Below are 21,898 nucleotides of genomic sequence, written 5' to 3'. Positions count from 1 at the left end.
GGCAGCGGGGATCATCCTCCCACTTGGCACCTGTGTGGTAGCTGTCACGCTGCATGGGTGCAGTGCGGCTCAGCAGGGCACCACACAGTGTCTGGGAGCTGGGGCCAATGGTGCTGAGTGGTGCCAAGCTCCACCTGACATGTGGAGCCACCTTAGCTCCAAGACTGTGAGTGGCACCCTGCTGATCGGTGTTGCACCTGTGCCATTGGGCAACTGCCATGCAGGTGCCAAGAGGGGGAGTGATCCCTGCTGCCCTGCACTGCCCCACACTGTTCAGGGGGGCTGTGCCATGAGCCCTCAAAGGCCCTGATTGCTGCTGCTGCAGCTGGTGAGCGTGTGGCTTTTTTTTTTTTTTAAAGTGCTGGCAGGCTGGGCTGGGCTGGACAGGGCAGACATGGGGGTTTCTCCCACAGCTCCTCTGGCTGTGCCTGCCTCTGCCCCAGTGGTGGGAGCCACAGGGGCTATGCCCTGCTGCCAGCTGGTGTGGGAGGGCTCGGGCACAATGCAGGCGTGGCTCACTCTGAGTGGCAGCAGGGCATAGCCCCCACTCTCAGTGCTGCCGAGCATTTGGAGTGGGGGTTCTTCCCTGCCGCTGTTTGCCAGCCAGAGCAGAATGCAGGCACAGCAGCACTGGGAGTGGGGCTATACCCTGCTGCCACTTACCCACTTCCTCCTGGAGTGAGCTGTGCCCATATCCCACCCTGCCACCTCAGCTGGGCAAATGGCAGCAGGGCAGAGCCCCCGTTCTGAGCACTGCCTTGCCTGCATTCCACCCACTGACCTCCCTCCCCAAGTAACACACCCCCCACCACAGCTGGGCAGCTTGTTCCAGCCCCAATCCCTTCCTCCCTCATGCCCCTTCCGTCCTCCCTCTCCCAACCCCAATGGACTTACGAGCTGGAGGCAGCTGTGTCAGCTGCCTGTTGAGTCAATGGCCAAATCTCTGAAGTGGCTGAATCTTTTCCAGAGCTTTTCTGAATTGATTCAGATGCTTTGAATAGATTCAGAACATTTAATTGGTCTCCCGATTCTATTCAGATTTGGAGATTCACTCCCCGAATCAGGCTGAATCTCCTCCAAATCTAATCAGCTACCAAAGCTTTGCACAGCCCTACTTGTCAGGTCTCATGAGAGACTGTTTCAATATCTGCTCTTACCCAAGAAAAGAGAGAGCATGTACTTCAATCTGTAGCATCCCAGCTGAATGTTCTAACTAATGGTAGGGGAAGAAAATGCCATGGCCACCATCTTCACCATCACTGTTGCCATATTCTGTTAATGCGATTATTCTTTTGTAAATAGACTGCTTTGTTTGTAGTAATGTACCTAGAAAATAAATGAAGAACTTCATTTTAAACTAAAGGAAATATTTAAATGTTTTGGAAAAAATCAGACTTGGGTTGATGCAATAGTCAAACCAAAATGAAAAATCAGCGTTGTCACACAACCTCTACAAATATGACATGGACATGGGGAGATGGAGACTGAGATGGAGAGTATCTTTGAATGAATGGAGTAATTTTCAGATAATTTTTAAGCTCAGCTCTAAAAGTAGTTAGTTGTATCACTTTTATTATGGTTTAAGATCAGTAAAGCTCAACTGAGGAATATTACTCGCTGAACCACTACTTCAGCAAGTAATGTTGCATGCTATTCTTGTTTTTTAATGTGTTTCATGAGGAATACCTAATGTTCCAGGAGACCTACTGAAAACTGAAATTATAGTGCAGTTGTTCCTTGTTGTAAGTTAAAGACGGGTACTAAATTTTCTTAGCTTGACTGAATTATGCTGCTACATTATTTCCTGTGCTCAAAGGTTTTTAAATTTATCATGGTTTTGAAGTAACCCTGAGACATAAAGAGTCCTAACTTACTGGAGACATCTATGCTTCAGTAAACAACAACAATCCCTCCCTCCCATAAACAGTAAAACTTTCTCTAATAACATTTGAATTTAAAATTACTCTGAGACATTTATAAGCATCAGTAGACACATGGGTGAGGCCTCTTTGTAAACTGATAATTAGTTGATGTAATATGAGTAACAGCCTTTTGTTTCTGAGTATAAATAGTGCTGAGAGGATAGGAGATTAATGTTTGCAGACAACCAGAGATCATCCAGATTTTGTCGGATCTCGTCCAACTTGCTAAGGCGCAAGTTGAAATAGTGCTAACCTGCTTGAGACACTGGCTGGTTTGCAAGAAAAATGGAAGGTGAGTGCTCTTGAGTTTTAATGCCACATGATTTAGAACTGGAAGCAGGGGCAAAGAAAGTCAAGCAGCATAATGCATCTGTTAAAAACCTGGGGAAACTCTATGTTTACTGCTGATCCCGATTCATGAATTCAAGCCAAGAGATATTTTCCATGGTTCAAATTCTCTTAAATGTGATTTTTTTCAGAAAAAAAATAACTTTCACTAGGATTTGAATCTTATAATTTGAAAATGAGAATTTTTTTTCTAAAGGAAAATCACCAAGAACCAAAACAAAACCAGACCACAAAAGCTTTCCAAAAAACTTACAGGCCTTATGAAGAGGAGTTGGTAAAACAATTTTTGAGAGGTATATGAGAGAAAACGATATTTTAAACTGTCTGCAAAGCCCAAAGTAAAAATGTTTAATATTTCCAGGCTATATTTCCAGGTGTTTTAGAGATAAATCCCCACTGTTGAGAAAATGAACAGGGAATGTCAGGGGTAACATTTTCATTGGCCAAAGAAAAACATTAGGAGGTATCAGAGCTGACTATCTCTTAGTATTTGCACTCAACTATTTTTTCTGTAAGAGAGCAACTGTTAGAGCTCTACTCTAAAAATATATTCTGTCTATGCCACTCGGGTCTCTCTGTTGCCTTGTGAGCCATCATATGGGATTTCACTGAGAAGTTTGTGGGTAGGCCATTCAAATCTGATCTGGGTTCCACTGGTCTCTTTTCTCCGGTTCAGCAGAATTCAGCTGAACTTTAAGTATGAATATTCTACTTTTTGTCTTGGTTGACAATCTCTTCCAGGGAAAAGATGAAGATACTGTTAACTGTTGGGTTACTGATTTGCTTAGGGGCTTGTTTAGAATGGTTTTGGCCCTTTTTACTGAGAAATGTTTTGGGTTTTAGGTTGACAGTTCCCATAAAAGCATCCATTATAGGACTTTTTCATAGAGGTTTTCATAGAATTCCATTCTGTCCCTCCTGGTTATTCAACATGTGTGATACCTTTAGAAATGTTAGTAAATAAATATTTGTAGTGCTTCCATGTGTGAACGGGACTGAGCTCTGTTTTTGTCTCTCAGCTGACTCGCGCTGAACAGTTGAATGACTTACCCTTTACCAAATTAAGGTGAGGGCTGTCTAGTTGATAGTTTAGGCAAGGTTAAAGTAATGGTTTTGGTACAGTGAAACAACCAGGATAAATGGAAGAAATTATTTCAGTTTCCTTATTTGCAGGAGTATTCATAACCACTCAGAATATCTGCATATATTAGGATATCTGTGTGACCAAACAGAACTTAGCTAGCACTTCACAAGGAAAATGGCACAGGAGGTACCATGGCACTAGGTGTTCAGTAGTCATAGCTCTCATTGTTTTCAGTTAAAGTGAGAATGCTCAGCAATTTTAAAAATCAGGCCAAATTTTTACGATTAAAAAGGAACTCTGATTCCCATCTCCATAGACTGAGGAATTGAGTCACTCTGCTAAGGCTGCTGACATACAGACCTTGTCTGACTGGATAATCTTGTCTGACTTGCTAATCATTCAAGTTTTTAGTCAAGTCATCAGAGCTGGTAATTTTGTCAAATTTTGACTTAAACTTACAAAGTTCTTTAAATATTTTTCCCTAATTTTCACCAGCTTCTCCATATTTTAATGAACTGCCATCTTATTTGTACTGGAAAAAAATGTAATATTCAAAACTGACAGGACATTCTGGGTGCCTCACTTCCTAAAGACTTACCTGGGTTGCCTTAATGAGACCTAATTTTTGTTTCAAATTGATTATTCACAAATGGAGGCACGCAAAATTTCTAGTCGTTTTTGTAAATGTAGATCTAGATAGTGATAAGTTACAGATTTGTTTGCCTGTAATTTATCATTCAGCAAAGTCCCCCTACAAGAATTCATTGTCATGTACAGCTACAGTGACATCATTTGCTTACTCTTCCATCATATATTATTATTTATTTGTATAAATGTTAACTCTAAACTAATATTAGCATGCAGGAGTAAAGAATTAATTGCACTGTAACTTAGGTACCTTTAAATAATTGTTTAAATCCATTTGGAATAGTACGATAATAATTGTTTAAACAATAAAAATTATTTAAATAAAATTGGTATTGGAATTGGAAATGGTATTACATCACAAAGTCCGTTTTTAAAGCGGTGATAACGGTATGTACTGGCCTGGTGTCAGTTATGTACCAAATAAAAGCATGGAACCTGGGTCTCCTGACACAATTTTATAAACCAAAATATTAGATACGTTTCCTTGTGTGAGACATGGAATAGGGAGAGAAGACGCATACTTCAAATGAAACTGCTTCTTAATGCCTGGTTTAATCCCAATAAATAGTTTCACAGTATTTTCACAGACTCTGCCACACCCTGTTCCTTAGCTAGCTCCTAAGAATAAGCCTATATTGCTTTGATCAGTTGCCAGGCAGCGTATCCATTTTTTCTTTCTGCCCCAGGGTATTTTGACATCAGCCAAATGTGTCCTCAGTTACATGTCTTGTTTGGTTTCTCTCTGTGTTTACTCACTTTTCCTGCAGTTATTCAGCTGGGGGATGTCGACCTGAATTGTCCTCGCAACTGCAAATGCCATAACACCCATTTCTTCGGTACTGACAGACAGATAGTAAGGAGAGGCCAGGCCTTTGACTTATATGTGCATTTCCAAAACCGGGAATGGGATGACTCTGTGGACAAGATCTCATTCACTGTAGAGACAGGTAATCGCCCCAAATTCCAAAGACTCTTTCCTGATTCCTTATTGATAAGTGATATTCTCTCATTTGCCACATGCATAGATGAATTAATTTTCCCTCAGTCAGATTCTATATGCACCTCAAGTAGTATTGTAATCTTCCCCTCAACAATTCTCTGCAATTGTAAACAGCACTAAGAGAATCAAGTGTAAAAGTAATGACACTTAAAATGCAAACGATGTTTATCCCAAAATATGTGCCTGTTGACTATGGCTTATTTGATTTTATTTACATTTATATTTGACTTTCCTGAAAAGGCCTCAGCCCTTGTGAATCCAAAGAGACGAAGTGTACCTTTCCTCTGGGCAGATGTATAGATCAAACCTGCTGGAGTGCTTGCTACAAACCTCATCAGCAACGATGCATAAACATCAGTGTGTTTCCACCAATAGACGCCTGTATTGGCTGCCACATTCTCAATATGAACATCACATCTTGTGATCGCTCATTTCAGCGGTGCCTTGGAGACTTTGACATCCTCTTTAATCCTTGGTGTGCTGGTAAGGAAGCTGGTAGACTGTTTGCAAATATAAACTTCATAAAAACCTGGTGATTAAAGGAGAGAAGATTTGAAGTTAAAAATATATACTCAATAGAGATGAACTTGAGCTGCAGAATTCAGGTTCAGATTTTGCATGATTTTCTTTTCTTTCTGCAAGACCAGGGAAAAATACCAAACTAGATTTTGAATGCTCCAAAATCCAGGGATATTGAGGCAGAATTTTGGTTTAGCCTGTTTGGTTTGGCCTGATAGTGGTGCTATACAATAATGTTCTCGCACTTCTCCAGTGCCTTCCTTATGATACCTCTGGCTGCATCTACACATTCATTAATGTACAGTAGTTACTGCACATTTAATTTAGTACTTGCTTAACGAAGTCCTAAGTAAAAGTGCAGTAGCTACATTTACTGCACAGTAGTACTGGCAAATGCCTTTTTAGTGATGACTGCTAGCAGCCTATTAGCACTGTCCATGCTGTGATACATTACTGTGCAGTGTTTTTAGTAGGGGTGTGCAAAGCGGGCCATATTCAATTCAGATTCGGATTCAGCCCACTCGGGGGACAGCGATTCGATTCGGATTCAGCCCAACTCGGGGGACAGTGATACAATTTGTTGATTCAGATCACTGTCCCGATTTGATTTGGCCGAATCCGAATCTGAAGATTTGATGCTGATTCAGAGAATTAGTGATGCGGCCATAGATACAGCTTTAAATGTTTTTTCTACATACCTTGAGGTAGCAGATGAGGCTTGTGAATGCTGCAATGGTGGGGTGGATGGAACATCCCACAGGAGTGTGGGGGTCCCCCCTCATGCTAGGCAGTGAACCCAGAAGTGGATCAGAAGTACTTCTGATCCACTTCCAGGTCCACTGCTGAGTGCACAGGGAGGTCCCCCTGAGCCGCCCCGGCTTGGCAATTGGCTGTGGGGGGACCCTGGGTGCCCCCCAGACCCAGGAGGCACCAGTCACCAAGTCAGGTTGGGGGGGAGTCCCCTGTGTGCTCCACAGTGGACCCAGAAATGGACCAGAAGTGGTTCGAATCCACTTCTGGGTCCACCACTAAGTATGCTGGGCACCCCCCCCACATTATCCTGTGGGATGCTCCATCCACCCCACCATCTCAGCATTCACGAGCCACACCTGGTACCTTGAAGTATGCAGAAAAAAACATATAAAGCTGTGTCTATGTCTGAATTGTCGAATCTCTCCAAATCAATTCGGAGGGTTCTGATTTGATTTGGAGAGATTAAAGGGTCTCTTGATTCGATTTGGATTCAGAGATTCGGCCACTGAATCGGGCCAAATCTCCACCAAATTGAATCAGTGACCAAAGCTTCGCACAGCCCTAGTTATTAGGTTACTGTGCATTAAGCATCTCATGTAGATGTGACCTGTGTGAAGTAAATCAGTATGAACAGAGGGTGAGTGCTAGACAGGAGTCAGAAGATTGGGTTCTGAGTCCTCATGTTACTACTGAATATAAGTGACCTTATGCATATTTTGATATGCCAACTATTAAAAAAATGGTCTATAAATTTGAGTGCCCAAATTTTAATGCTTATTGTACATCTCAGAGTTAGTTAGTAATCAAAATGTCAGTTGAAGGCAGAAGTGCTCAGAGCTTCTGAAATTCATACCCTAAATATTTAAGGGTTGGGTGAGCTGTATTTAAAGAAAATATAATTTGGCAAAAGGCAAGCCTCAAAATATAGTAATATATTAAATGCTTTGTCTCAAATGTCAATCCCTCCCCCCCCCCCCACCCCAAAACATAAAGAGATGATTCATTTAAATATTTTGCCCAAGTTTACATTAAAAAGACAGGACAAAATAGATTCGGTAAGAAAGAATGGAGAAAGAAAGTAAGGGTGGAAGAAACAAAAGGCTGACATCTCTGTTGCTGCTTCTTTGGTAGATGACCCTGTGTATATGGACAATCAGGCTCACAGAGAAGAATATGTTCTGAATGAACATGGGATGCTGTACGAGGGAGTGCACAAGCACATTACTTCTAGACCGTGGCACTTTGGACAGGTGAATGCAATGCTCTGGGACTTCTTGTGAACTTGTTAACCAATCAAGAGGGCAATAGACTGGTTCTGACCTTTTTCTAGTATAGGTATATTTCAGGATTTACAGAAATATTTGGTGTGCTACACAATTTTGTAAGACTTTTGTGCAGCAGTCCAGATTATGCTCTTGTTTTAACGTTTTGCATGGACTACAGCAATCCTTTCTACATGGATTATATTGTAGCAGACTCAACTTTGAAGGAAAACCAAATGAACTTATTTTGGCTCTGTAAAGTTGCAGAGAATTTTCTGCAAAATGGGGAGAAGGATACAGGGCCCCTGAAGGAAAAGGGATAATGTTTCTATTGGCAAAGTATGTTTACTGATATTATGGAAAGTCTTATCCAATCTCTATGCCAACAGATATGAAATGCAACATAAAGTATTAGATACTGGGCTTAAAGAAGGGAGCTCCCCACAAGCATCCCACTGAATTAAAGGAAAATAAGTGTCAAATCAATTACTTCAGTCCATAAAGTCTCTTACTAACCCTCTTTCTTTGTATAATTAGTTTGAAAATGGGATTCTGGATATCTGCCTGAAGGTCTTGGATATAGGTTCAAATTACCACCAAGGCTCTGAACGAGGTTGTCGCTGGCGCAATGATCCTGTGCATGTCAGTATGGTGGTAAACCACATGGTAAGTGAAGGGTTACTTTCCTTTGACTTTTGTCTACATCAGCAGTACTGACCTGTGTTTTTTAGAAGAGTTTATCACAAGAAATCCCCGCACTACAAAGAGTTACTCATGGAGGAATTTGACTTTAAACCCAACCTAGCTTTTTCTTGACTCTGTTACTTACTGCAGCATTTATCATCTGTGGCTCTCAGAAAATATGAAACCATGATTATTGCTTTATTTTTTCCAGCTTTGTGGCCATCACAGTAACAGCATCATGAAGCTCCCAGACAACAATGATTACCTGAAGGGAACTAACCCATTAACATGGAATGGAAGTGTCCCCATACTTCAGCAGTGGTATAACGGAAGGTGTAGGCCAGTCAGGTTTGGAGACTGTCTCACTCTTGCATCAGTGATGTGCACAGGTACACAGGCAAGAAAAACTTTCCCAAAAACTGATTGCAAGTTACTCATCTGATCTACATACTACCAGAAAAAATGACTTTTTTTTGTTCCCAGTGCAAAGTAGTTGCTTAGTATGAGATCTAATTTTATCTCTGTAGTTTTCCATACTTTAGTCAGAGGAAGAAGAAAATCACTACTCTTTCCCCCAAAATTTGACACCAATTAGTACTATAAGCCATGGCATTTGCTAAGCATTTCTTCTAGTGATTTAAGAAAACCAGGGCAAGCCTGGAATATTGTATGTGGTAGTGTACTCTTCTAGGTCAAGTTTGGAAGATGATGCAAAGGAACAAGGGGTGGCAATAGGAACAAAATGCCTGATTATGCCTTTTCCTCAGAAATAAGAGAAATGAACTATCAACTGTTATCCTATTTAATGGAAGAAATGGGAGTTTAAGTGTGCTAGACAACATAGAGAAGTGCCAATGGCAAGGCTGTACTGATCACTTACTGAAGCTAAATCTGCTTTGGGTTAAGGAGACTATTTTGTCATAGAGTGGCATTCACATTAACATTATAGAAAATTCTGGCTGGTTTGTTAGAAAATGCCATTGTTGCAGAACCTAAACAGGGAGACAACCAAAAAGGCTATCATCTCTGTTATTACTTTACACTGTTTCCCAAATACCTGAAAGCAGCCCTTAGTGAGACTCCTTTTGTACCCTGTGTATGATACACTTATGCATATTGTAACATACAGATATACCTTCTGTGTGTAAATGATTTGAGAATTATTGGAAAAATAGGAAGGAAAGAACTTGACTAACTAATTATAGGGAATTGATTCTTTTGTGAAAATATTCTTAGAGTATTTTTTCCTTGTAGTGATGAGGTGTTTGGGAATTCCAAGCCGTGTCATAACAAATTTCTGTTCTCCACACTGTGCTGAGAACCCCCTTGCTGTCAATGAACTTTTTGACTCTACTGGCAAAACCCTGTGTGGCAAAGACAAACTATGGTAAGTGTGAAATAGGTCATTAGAGCTCCCTATGTTGTTGTTTGCTGTTATAGATGTACAAGGAAGATAGAAGGACTCATACTAGCCTCCTAATGCAGCATTTCTGCATGTCCATTTCTTCAGATTTCAAGACTACTGCAATAATTCAGTAACTATATACTAATGGCAGCCACATGACTGCTGAATCTACATGAAAAACATCTACTCATAAAACATACATAAGGTCAAAACTACTTACACTTTTCCTTTGAAAAAAAATAAGGCCATTCCTCTTTGAGTAGTCTAAAAATACTAACTGGGCCATGAAACACAAGGGCTAAATCCATCGTAGAGTTGAGCCATCATCTTCCACCCTCCATAACTTGGTTGATAATTGTGGTTGGTAGTAGGTTTTATGAAAATCCTTATCACTGACCAAGACTACTGTAGATGTATCCTCACAACCGTGTCTGTGATCCATGCTCCTAGTCTGGTTGGATGAGAATTTTAGCTTGTATTAAAGTATAGGCCTTAAGAGTTCTTGACAAAGTCTCTGATTTTTTACTTTCAAGAAAGAAGGGAAAATCTACAGAGAAGGATTATAAGGATGTTTAGGGGAAAGGAGGCCAGATTTTACAAGAAGTTGCTAAAAGAGATTGGCTTGTTTAGTGCAGTAAAATGAAAGATAAGAGGGGATATTCTTATTCTTTATTTATATATATATGTGTGTGTGTGTGTGTGTGTGTGTGTGTGTGTGTGTATAGATATATATATGTATAGATATATAAAAGATGGAGGTAAACTAAGGAGTGGGGAAGAACTATATGAGGTAAAGACAGTTTTTGGCATAAGAATGCATAGATATTAACTGGCTATGAATAAATTTAAACTAGAAAATTAGAAGAAAGTTTCTAAACATCAAAACAGAACAGTTCTTGAGCAACTTTCCAACATGGCAAGATGGGTGGAGTAAAAAACCTAACTGTAGATTAAATGGAGCTTAATTTATTTACATGAAAAGGTTTATATGAAAAGGATGCCTGCAATAGTAGGCACATTTACTTAGTGATTGAAGAAGTCTCTTACAATTCTGTGTTCCTACAGGGCATATCACTGCTGGAATGAATCCTGGATGACTCGCAGAGACCTAGGTCTCTGCAGTAGTAACTGGCAATGTCTGGATCCAACACCCATGGAGTCTGGAAGAGGTGAATGAAGCCTGTATCCTGTATCCTGCATGCTTGTATTCTTGAAGTAGTATAGTGAACATTTTATGTTATGCCATGTTATGATATGTTTACCTTTATATATTCTAGGTTCAGCTTGCTGTGGCCCTACCTCAATCAGAAGTGTTAAAGATGGAGAATTGGATTTGGATTATGATGGCCAACATATATTTTCTCGTCTGAATGCAAGCTGTATTGGTTGGCTTTCCAAAAGCAGTGACAAGAAAGAAAAACTTTACTATGATGCATGGCTTTGCGGGCAGTGTGTTAGCACTAAGTCTGTTGGCAATGATCATTGTGAAGATATCACTGGAACATACAAATATGAACTTGGTATGGATCAAAGACTTTCACTGAATTAACACAAATTTGAAATGATTATATTCAATAATTACAAATGCATCATTTGATTAAAAAAAAAAAAACTCCCCATGCTAAATCAAAATGAACCTTTTGCAGATTGATCTAGCTTTTGGGTAGATGTCTGATTCTAGAGCAATGATTTTCGACCTGGGTGCTGCCAGATCCTTTGAAGGGTGTCACAAAGTATGAGGAAGTAAGCAGTAAGCTAAGCAGATACACCACGATCAGGCTTGTTCCTGCCTGGATGATCCCCCAACCCCTGTGTAAGGAGGTAAATACTGTAATCTATAAATGAGTTTTTGAAATTGGGGCCCACTCAATTCACAAAAGTAATGGAGGAATGCTTCCAGTCTAGCGATGGATGCCTGGAGTCCAAAAAGGTTGAGAACCACCACTGTAGAGGCTTCTAGATATAATCTAAATTCACATGATCCGTAGTACTACTAGAGGAATAGAGATCATGTTTACTTTTTAGATGTCTGGAAGCCCATCTTACATAACATCCTTCTTACATAACTTAAAAACTGTCATTTATTCGGTCAGACCATGGGTCTATTTAACCTGTTATCTTAACTCACTCAGGGGAGAGTAAACAAAGTCTGGCAATTATGCAGCCTCTATGGCTTAGAGAAGTGTTGAACATGTACACCAGTTTACTCATAGTTTATTTGTCTCAGAAGTGTCTGAGCACAAAAGTGGACTATGCACTCACAACCTTTCTATGTAGCATATGCTGCCTAATTGCTGGTGATAGATGTTCACAGAACGTGATTAAGTGGGCAGCAAGCTTATTTCTTTGGCGAAGGCTTTGGCAGGAAGGCAGTCTAGATATGATCCTGTAGCTGCTAATAGATTAAATCTCTTTATTCTTTTTCAACAGGTTCTCTGAAAGGCAAAGAGGCATTTTACAAAGCTTATAGAAGAATTCACTCTGGATACTGCAATGCTCCTAACTGTCATATAGATAGAGATTTAGCAGCTCTCCAAAACCGGTTCTTAAGTGATGCTGGCGTGAGCATGAGGTTTAAAATGGTTAATTGCCCTATGTATGGCCAAGATGTCCATCTTCATTGGTTGCTTGAAAATTTACGAAATGAGCCCAAGAACCTGAATTTCAACTTATGCACTCAGGTGTTGACACAAAATGGATGTGCTTTGGATCAGTTCTGGAAGGAAAATATAAATGTTGCCCTGGGTCCAAGGGAAGGTAAGAAACTTGAGAGCTAATATGCTTTTGCTGGTCCAATGTCAATGCTTTTTTTTAGTTGCTTGTAATCAGGGCTGGTCCCAGTATCATGCCTTGTGAAAGGCTTTTGAAAACTCTAGGGGAAGAAATTAGTAAAGCTTGGTATTGTTTAATATTGGCAGTTGAGTTATCTTATTGTTTACAGTGAAAACTCAGCTAGTTTACTGTGTGACTTGCACACTATTGAGAGTCTTGTAGGACTTTTATTTCTGTTGGATGGATCTAAATTCACAAGGTTTAGAAACATTGGTTAACATTCTGCAGAAAAAAACCATGGGGTTACAGTGGACAATAAGCTGACTATAAGCCAACAGTGAGCCCTTGTTGCAAAGAGGGCTAATGGCATATTAGGCTCCATTAGTAAGAGCATGCCAGCAGATTGAGGGAAGTGATTCTTCCCCTCTGTTCTGTACTGGTGATTCCACATCCAGAGTACTGTGTCCAGTTTTGGGCTCACTACTATGGACAGGATGTAGACAAATTGGAGGAGGGCAGCCAAAATTGTGCAGGGGCTGGGACACATGACTTCTGAGGAGAGGCAGAAGGAACTGGGTTTATTTAGTGTGGAGAAGAGAAGACTGCATGGAAATTTAATAGTAGCCTTCAACTATTTGAAGGGTGGTTCCAAAGTGGATGGTGCTAGACAGTTCTCAGTGGTAGCAGATAACAGAACAAGGAGCAATGGTATCAAGTTGCAGCAAGGGAAGTTTAGGTTAAATATTAGGAAGAACTTTCTCACTTGGAGGGTAGTAAAGCACTGGAATAGGTTACCCAGGCAGGTTGTGGAATCTCTATCCTTCGAAGTTTTTAAGACCTACCTAGACAAAGCCTTGGATGGGATGATTAGTTGGGGACAACCCTATTTTGAGCAGGGGGTTGGATAATATGACCTTCTAAGGTCCCTTCCAACCTTAATTTTCAGTGATTCTACTATTCAGAAACTCATTATCTTGAATCTTCTACTTGGATTTTAACATGGAGGTGTTTCCTGTTGTATCAGTGGTATAACTACAGACAACAGTGTAACTGAGGGTGGGGGAGTGACTAGGGAAGCAGCTGTATGTTTATGGAGGGGCATAAAAGCAGCTGTTGTTGCAGTAACAGGGGCATGATGTGCCCCAATCTTGCACACTACAGTGGCTACTATTAAAGCTTAAATTAAATCTTACCAAGTTTTAATTTCAAAGATTTGGAGATACCAATGACCATCTTTGACCTAGAGGCTTCAAGTAAGGAGAGTCGTCTTGGTGAATAAAATTATATAGTTACAGATCCCTGAATGCATGAAATCGGCCACTATATATTTGTGACTGTGGATATCAATATTTGCTACCAAAGGTACAACATTTTCATACAATGACAAAAAGTCATTTTATTCCTGCCAGTCAAGCACAGAATAGAAGAGGGGGGATGATATATTAACTCAATTGTAATGAAAATAATTTTGTTTTACAGCAAAAACAACCCCGTTACATATATCTTATAATCCATATGGACATCATCTGGGTGATCACGACATTATGAGGTTGGTAGCTATCTCTGATCCAGAGTGTGGAGGAGAAGTTCTGATGGTGAAAAGAGACATTGTGATCAACAGGCCTACTGTTGCTATTAAGGTAAAGGATTACAGGAATAGTTCTGATTCATATAGAGTGACTCATTGGGACACTCATTGTTCAAAGATACACAGCCACATGTGCGTGCATATACTGTCAGCCCCTCTGCCTGTCTGCAATGATGAAGAGTTCTTAATCTGTAGCACTTTTTTTTAGGGTTAACAGCATTGGTGACATGTAGGGGGTGCACACAGCTGCATATGCACCCCTTGAGTGTGGCAGTACACCCCCTGCGAAAAGGCGCTGCCAATACTGCCAGCAGCACCTGCAAGCAGTCACCATTTGCCATCCCTCCCACTTGCCACCAACATCACCAGTGGCATCTGCGGGCAGTCCATGATCACCATTGTCTGCTGCTGATGCTGCCAACGGTATCTGCTGGTTGTTGTCATCTGCCTATTGGCACTCTCCCTCCCCCCCGCTGCCGACAGCGCTGCAGCTGCATGCGGGAGCTTCCCACTTGCCGCCGCCATGCTCCTGCCACTGACAGTGCTGCCACTGCCTGAGGGAGCTCGCTGTGCCCTCCCCCGTCCCCCCGCCTCCAGGGGCATGCAGAGTTCATGGTTAACAGTGTCCTGTATGATTTTTAATCCAATAACTATTTCCCCCCTTTTACTGGAGAAATGTTGAACCATAGCTGAACCAGGAATGGATTTTTACATACAAATCCTTTCCTTTTTAAAAAAAAAATTAATTGTTTGTTTGTTTGTTCACCAACTGGCAAAATACAGTATAGTGCAATATTTCTGAAAAGGTACAAAATTAAGAATGTTTCTGTGTCTTTGACCAGCTCTTAGGTCTACCTAGGCTGAATGAACCATGTACTGCAGAAATCTCCTTCTGCAATCCCCTCCAAGAAGATCTGAAGAATTGTGTACTGAACCTGGAAGGCTGTGGCTTATTTAAAGAGCCTATGGCTGTTGAGTAAGTTTAACAGATTTTTAGGTGGGAAATTCATAGCCTCAATTTGACATTGGAAAATTTAAATATGCTATAGCTAAAAAGCCCTGAAAGTTGTTAAACCAGGCATATGTTGGAAAAGAGTGACATAACACCTGTGCTACTGTTGTGGACAACTTTGATAGGACTTTGTTTTTCTAATCCTGGGGTGGCCAATCTGGAGCACAGGTGCCACAAGTGGCACAAGCAGCCTCTCTGTGTGGCATGTGGCAGATTGAGGAGGGGATAGAAAGCACAGTAAGAGAGAAGGTAGGGTAGCAGAAAGCAGATCAGATAGGGAGCGCAGATCAGGAAGCACAAAGCAGAGCACCAGTTTGGGTAAGAAAGGGATCAGAGTGGCACTTTCCAAGGGTGCCAACAGTTGGCGCAAGTTATTCCATGTCTCTGCTTTGATACTCTGAAGGGCATGTCCTTTAAAGCAGCGAAAACAGATCAGAGAATATAGAGAGGGGACAATATTAATGGTTTATTTTTCTTAAAACATAATTTAAAAGGTACAATCTGTATGGGAAATGCACTGTTTTCTTTGCCAGAAATGCTAATTGGATCCCTGCAGCTTGAGCAGGGCTTTTATTCATGGAAAGAATACAATAAGCCCATTGAATTTGTAGTTAGTATCTCTCTAAACCTAGGTGAAAAAAGAGTCAATATATCCAAGATTCATTAGCATGCGGTTCATTCAACACTAGATAAAGGAAGGGGATTACTAATGTGTTTTGTAAGGCCACAACATCTTAAAGGAAGGACTGCACTGAGTGCTTGCAGAATGCCATTTCATCTTAGAATAGATTAATATCTAGTTACTATCCATTGGTATTCTTGATTATGAGGAGAAATTGAGAACAACTGGAATTATTTAGTCTTGACAGAAGACCATTAGGAGACACTCTAATTGAACTATATTAACTTAACCTAATAAAGCTTATTGATCCTACTTTAGGTTATTGAACAGACCATAATTAGAATATTAAGTTTAAATTAGAAGGAAATATGCTATATGTGTAAAGAGTTCAAGGTGTTGTTATTTCACAGTATGTGGTACATAGATCAGATGGGTTTCTATGGGTGTTGAAAGAAAAGGTTATCAGCTTGTTGCTCATTTCCCCCACTTCATCCTGAGGCCGAAGGAAATATTAATCATGCTTTTCACCATATGATTTTCTTTTGGATGAGAAGGAAGAAAGGAATGTCAGACTGGAGTAAGGGTAGCAGGTTTTTCAAACTTCTCCAGTGTAAAACATTATACTTTGGAATAGAGGGGCACTCAGTAAAGTTAAAACTAATGAAACATAGCAGGTATAACAATGTCAACAGGCATAACAGGTGTACATATGCCAGGTATCTCATTTTGTCCGTGTCTGCCCAAGCATCCCATCCTATCCATGCCATAATGTCTTGCTCTCTGTTTGTTTGAATAATGTTATGTCACTTCATGAGTGGTTCTGTGTTCAATCCAGCACACCTACAGGCTATGTATGTAACAGAGAACACTAATCTTTTTTTTTTTTGTCTCTTCATTCAGTTTAGGAACCTTGGCTTCCAATCACCAAGCACGAACTGTAGTGGAGTTTATACCCTATAGGTATGGTTGCCACCGGCTCCTAGCCAACTTTGCATGTCACAAGTTTGGCTACTGCAAAGGTTATGCCAGTGCTGATGTGTGTGATCCGAGGTGCAATTCAGTGCCCTTCCCTGTGTGCAACTCAGGGACTCTCCCAGTGTGCGACTCCGGGTCCCTTCCTCATGGGGATGCATATGTGGACTATATCTGCATCCCCATGTGCACCTCTGGGAATGGCTCTGGGAACCAGCCCACATTTGACTATGTGTACCTCCCTGTGGGACATCCCCTGTGCAATTCTGTGCGCCAGTCTGATTCTGGCTTCCATATTATATGTGACACTATGCCTTCTGCCATGACTGCCCCCATGTTTCATTCAGTGAGTGGTTCAGTATCTGCCCCAACATCCAGCCCCATGTGCCACCCAGTGGCTCAGGTTGTTGGTGGCTCTGCTTCTGCTCCAATTCCTCACCCTGTCCAGCCCCCAATGCCTTACTCTCTGTCTATCCCAGCAAACAATGCTATGTCTGCTCTGCTCTCACACTTCATGGCTGGCTCTGCTAACAGTAACCCTGTTCACACCCCTGTTTCTCACACTGTGTCTGGCACTATGCCCACCTCAGCCTCCCATCCACCAAGTGCCTTGGTGTCCCATGCTGCTTGTGGCTCTGTGTCCATCGCAGCATCCCACCTCCTAAATGCCCCAGTGTCCCATGCTGCCTGTAGCTCTATGTCCACTCCAGCATCCCATCCCCTAAATGGTCCAGTGTCCCATGCTGTGTCTACTCCAGCCTCTCACCCTATTTGCACCCCAGTGTCCCACACTATGTCTACTCCGGCTTCTCGCCCTGTTTGTATCCCAATGCCCCATGCTATGTCTACTCTAGCCTCTCACCCTATTTGCACCCCAATGCCCCATGCTATATCTACTCCAGCCTCTCGCCCTGTTTGCACCCCAATGCCCCATGCTATGTCTACTCTAGCCTCTCGCCCTATTTGCACCCCAATGCCCCATGCTATGTCTACTCCAGCCTCTCATCCTATTTGCACCCCAGTGTCCCATTCTATATGTGGCCTTGCATCCACCTCAGTATCCCACCCTTTGAGCATGCCAGTGTCCCGTGCAGTGCATGGCTCCATATCTAACACAACATCTCGCTCTGTAAGCATTCCCATGGCTCGCTTTGTGGGTGCCTCTGCCTCTTCCCCAGTGGCTCGGTCTCTGTCTCACTCAGTGTGCAGCCCTCACCAGGGTCCGTTAGGCAGTACAGTGTCCCGCTTTTCTTCACAGTCTGCATGGGTCTCCAGAGCGGCCCCTGCATCTCGCTTTCAATCTAGCTCCAAATTACGCTCTGCATATGGCACTCAGCCTCACTTTAAATCCCGTTCTGCATATAGTGCTCTGTCCCACTCTGCATCCCGCTCTGCATATGGTACTCTGACCCGCTCTGCCTGGAAATGTACTCTCTAGGCTACAATGGACACAACTACATCGGTAGACCAACAAAGACTTAAGCAACTAAAGCAAGATTTGCACAAAGGCTTGTTTGAACTGGAAAGTGTACTTACACCAAGACATACCATGCACTGAGGGAGAACAAAGTGTGTGGTTCTGGGACATTCATACACACATCTGCAATATGCCAGGAAACAGAGGACCTCCAGCAGCAGAGAAGGGCATTTGATATTGTGCACAAACTGGAAAGTGATACTGTGGTAAAAATGAGCAAGCTCCCAACTTGGAGCTAGAGGGTTTTACAGTCACAGAACTTGGACTCCATTAGTCAATCAAATTGCTCTTTCAGTCCAAGATATTTTATGAACAGTTTTCTCTCATCCTCCTTTGCTTTGATTAGCAGTTTGCACTTCTCACCTAGTTGTTGGTCCTGCTGAGCTATACTGCTCATGCCAAATCACTGTTTTACATAAAATGCATCAATCTCAGGATTATTCAAATAGATATAAAATATGATAATACATTAGTGACAGAAATCATGACCTCCCACAGGTCTTGCTTAGCAGGCATTGGACCCTGAACGCCTGACTTGTTATGCTATATATCTATTTTTATGCTACTATATTTCCTTATCAGGCTTTGAAAATGAAGGTGGTTACACCATAAAACCATGGGCTAAAATCAAGCCTGCTTTATGTTAACTGAAATCAAAAGAGTTATTTCACATGTTATCATAATTTAGCATCATAACTCTTGACGTATTCCAGTCCCAGTGTCAAGAATCTGATGTGTCAAATTAAAAAGGCTGCAGTATTCAGCGAACAAATTATTTAATTACTTCAGACTTTACAAATGACCTTATGACTTCTATATTGTGCAAACTAATGGAGCTATTCTAGTGTGTATCATAGGCTTTTAGGTTTATGAGCTTGAACTTAATAGCTAGGAACATTAATTATGCATAAACTGGTTTAAGTGATCAGATACTGGTTCAAACAACAGAAGTTCAGTGCACATAAACTGCTTTCAAAATGGTTGAAACCAGTTTAAGATAAACCTGGATGGATGTAGTATCAGACTTAACTGATTTAGGTTAAATCAGTGTATTGAACTTCTGTTACAGATCCCCTCCAGATTCAAGTTAACTCTTAGTCCTCCAGCTTCCAAGGATGCTTTTACCTCCCCTGCAAGCCCCACCTCACAGGGTGTGGGCGTTAGCTTTGGCCCAAGCTGTCTGCTCTAGCTGAGCAGGGAAGTGTGCTCTAGCTCCCCTTGGCTTCTGGCATGGGCCACTGCAAACATGTGGCTGCATTTCTGGAATCAAAAGTGAATGTCTGTTCACTTACTTATTGGTTCAATCTATGCAACTTAGATTAACCTGCAAAGATTGAATTAATTCAGCCTTGGTCTTTTTGACTGGCTGTACATAGCCAATGAGTTCAAGTAAAGACAATTCCACCAAAAGGCTTGAACTGAGGAAAGAAATATGATGCTTTCCTTTGTTTTTGTTTGTTTGTTTGTTTTACTTAAACAGTACACTGAGAAACTGAGGAGGTTGTAAGTAGTATGGTACAGCTACTTGAATCCTTCTGCATCATTTCACTACTCATCTCTTCCCACAAATTTTGGAATACAAGTCATACCAACATCAAGGTACAAATTACCATTGCCCCATATCCAGACTTTGGTGTGATTTTTTTTGTGTGTTTTCATCTTAGGAGAACATTGGTGTTGCTCAGTCATTTCCCACTCTGTCCCCTTCATTCTTTTTCTTCAGTGTGAGATGTGCCCCATTTCTTTGTGAGCTGCAGTTTTCTTTTTGGAAAGACCACTAAGGTTTTGTGGTAAAGAGTTTCTAGGGATTCTTGGTGCTGTAGATTCTAGAGCATATATTACTTGCAATATTACAATCTGTAGCCCAACTCTCCATGTGTTTTCAGGAGATTTCACTCATATGTTGGGAATCTAACAAGATATGCAACTAGCTTAGATGTATGAACAGGGTAGAATAATTCTTTGTCTAATGGTTCTCAACTGGGGTAGTGTGACATGCATCAGGGCTCTGCACCACATACACTCCTGCTGCATTAGGCTCTGATGAGCAAAAGTAGGCAGGGCCTGCCTCAGGCTGTAGCCCTTCCCATTATAGCCTCCCTCCACCCCTCCCCATGCTCCTCTTGGAAACTGAGGGGTATGGGACAGTTCCATCTGCATACTTCTCTTTCTGGGAGTAGTCTGGGGGGCAGACCAGAAAGGGCTATAGCACAAGGCAGCTCCTGCCTGCTTTAGGCTGATCAGAGAGCCCAAGTGCAGGAGGAGCATGCACACATGCCACAGCCATTTCTGGGCTGACTGTATAGCAGGCATACAGGGTAGTTTTACGAGGAGGCTATAGCGCCTGGCTGAAAAGCACTGAGATGAGTTCTCTACTGTGGGTGCCACCACGTTTAAAAAAAAAAAAAAAAGTACTGGAGGGGTGCCCTGACTCTGAACAGATTGAGAACAACTGGACTAGGATGCAATAATAAGGGAACAGAAATTCTGTATTTGCCAGAAAAAGAGGTCATTGCTGGGTGCTATAATGGGGTAGGCATGATTCACTGACTTGTTTTTAATGAAGTTTCAATTGCCTGTATTGGATTTTTTACTGAAATTTTCTTTGCATGACTGACAATAAAAAAGCAAGGTTAAAAAGAAAAAAAAATCCATAATTGTGTGGTACTTCTAAGAGCTTTCCAAAGAACATTGCTGAGAGATTTGGAACTGTGTATTCTTTTTCCCTCCACTAAAAATACATTATTTACCATATTTGCTCAAATATAAGATGACCTTGATTATAAGACAACTCCCCAATAATTATATTCTATACCTGGATAATTTATACATTTGTTATAATTTTCTAGATATAGCATCTAATAATTGGGGATTTGTCTTGAATTTGTCCCTCTCCCACTAGGAAAATAAATCAAGGAGGTCAGGTAGGCCCCTTGCCTTTTGCCCTCCTCAACTTCTTCATCCTGTAACTTCTTTCCCTGACCTCCTTACTAGCGGATACTGCTCTTCCTGAACATGTGGTAGTGAATTGCAAATTTAAAAACACTGACCTAGAAATAAACATACCTGTAGTGACTTGCATATCTGCAAGTTACTACCAGTACCCATAGACTTAGTTAATCCAGAACTGGTGTAGCTTATCTCTTTTGAAACTGCTGCACATTTTAGCAAAGGTATTCCATAAACAAACTTTTAAGCAGTGCTTCTCTAGTATAAACTGTGCATGCAAAATCAAAAGGCTCATGATTTACTATATAGTAAGGCCCCAGCAGAGAAAATAACATTTCCAACCACGGTGATCCCACAGCTCAGCACTGCTCAATGTGTGTGTGTACTCCAAATACAAAGGACTCATGTACTAATTAGCCCCCCATTCATGACTGGAACCAGGTGTTGTTGTCATGAGTCCTGGCATCTCCAAAAATGTATATGCAGATGAGGCATAGGGCAACCCAGCCCAACTCCAGCTCCAGCTTCACCTCTACCTCCTGGAGGGTGGGGCACACTAATATGTGACATGTTGAGAGATGGGGCAACAGAGGGATCTGGGTAAGCTTTTTGGGGCCCATTTGGTGATGTTTGTCAGACATTTAAGGATGGCTAAAAAACAAGAATGGCAGGAGAAAGGTGCAGATCAGCTGTGGGGGTGAAGAGGAAGTCAAAACATATTCAATGTAGTAGCTCACCATGACTTTAAAAAGTGTCAGTGCTGAGGGATACAGTGTTCAATGAGCATTACCATATATATTATACAGGTGGGTTAAGCTAATGTTTGCCATATATGCACCGTCACTTGGCCTCTTGAAGGCTCACATCAAGCATAGTGGCTT

The 21,898-nt window shown here is 41.5% G+C and overlaps 1 protein-coding gene across 1 annotated transcript; it reads left to right on the top strand.

Annotated features, from left to right (window-relative positions):
- The first annotated feature begins 2,114 nt into the window (after window positions 1-2,114).
- Window positions 2,115-20,718, top strand: LOC102571839 (protein-glutamine gamma-glutamyltransferase 5). Its single transcript, XM_006257887.4, has 13 exons — window positions 2,115-2,214; window positions 4,770-4,949; window positions 5,243-5,485; window positions 7,406-7,524; window positions 8,074-8,202; window positions 8,432-8,609; window positions 9,475-9,607; window positions 10,691-10,794; window positions 10,903-11,145; window positions 12,056-12,382; window positions 13,877-14,037; window positions 14,828-14,961; window positions 16,520-20,718. Exons 1-13 carry the CDS (start codon window positions 2,208-2,210, stop codon window positions 18,027-18,029), a joined length of 3,468 nt encoding a protein of 1,155 aa, XP_006257949.2. The 5' UTR covers window positions 2,115-2,207; the 3' UTR covers window positions 18,030-20,718.
- The last annotated feature ends 1,180 nt before the right edge of the window (window positions 20,719-21,898 follow it).

The sequence above is a fragment of the Alligator mississippiensis genome, chromosome 3, assembly GCF_030867095.1.
Source record: "Alligator mississippiensis isolate rAllMis1 chromosome 3, rAllMis1, whole genome shotgun sequence".
NCBI lineage: Eukaryota > Metazoa > Chordata > Crocodylia > Alligatoridae > Alligator > Alligator mississippiensis.
This window is presented reverse-complemented; position numbering and strand designations above follow the sequence as displayed.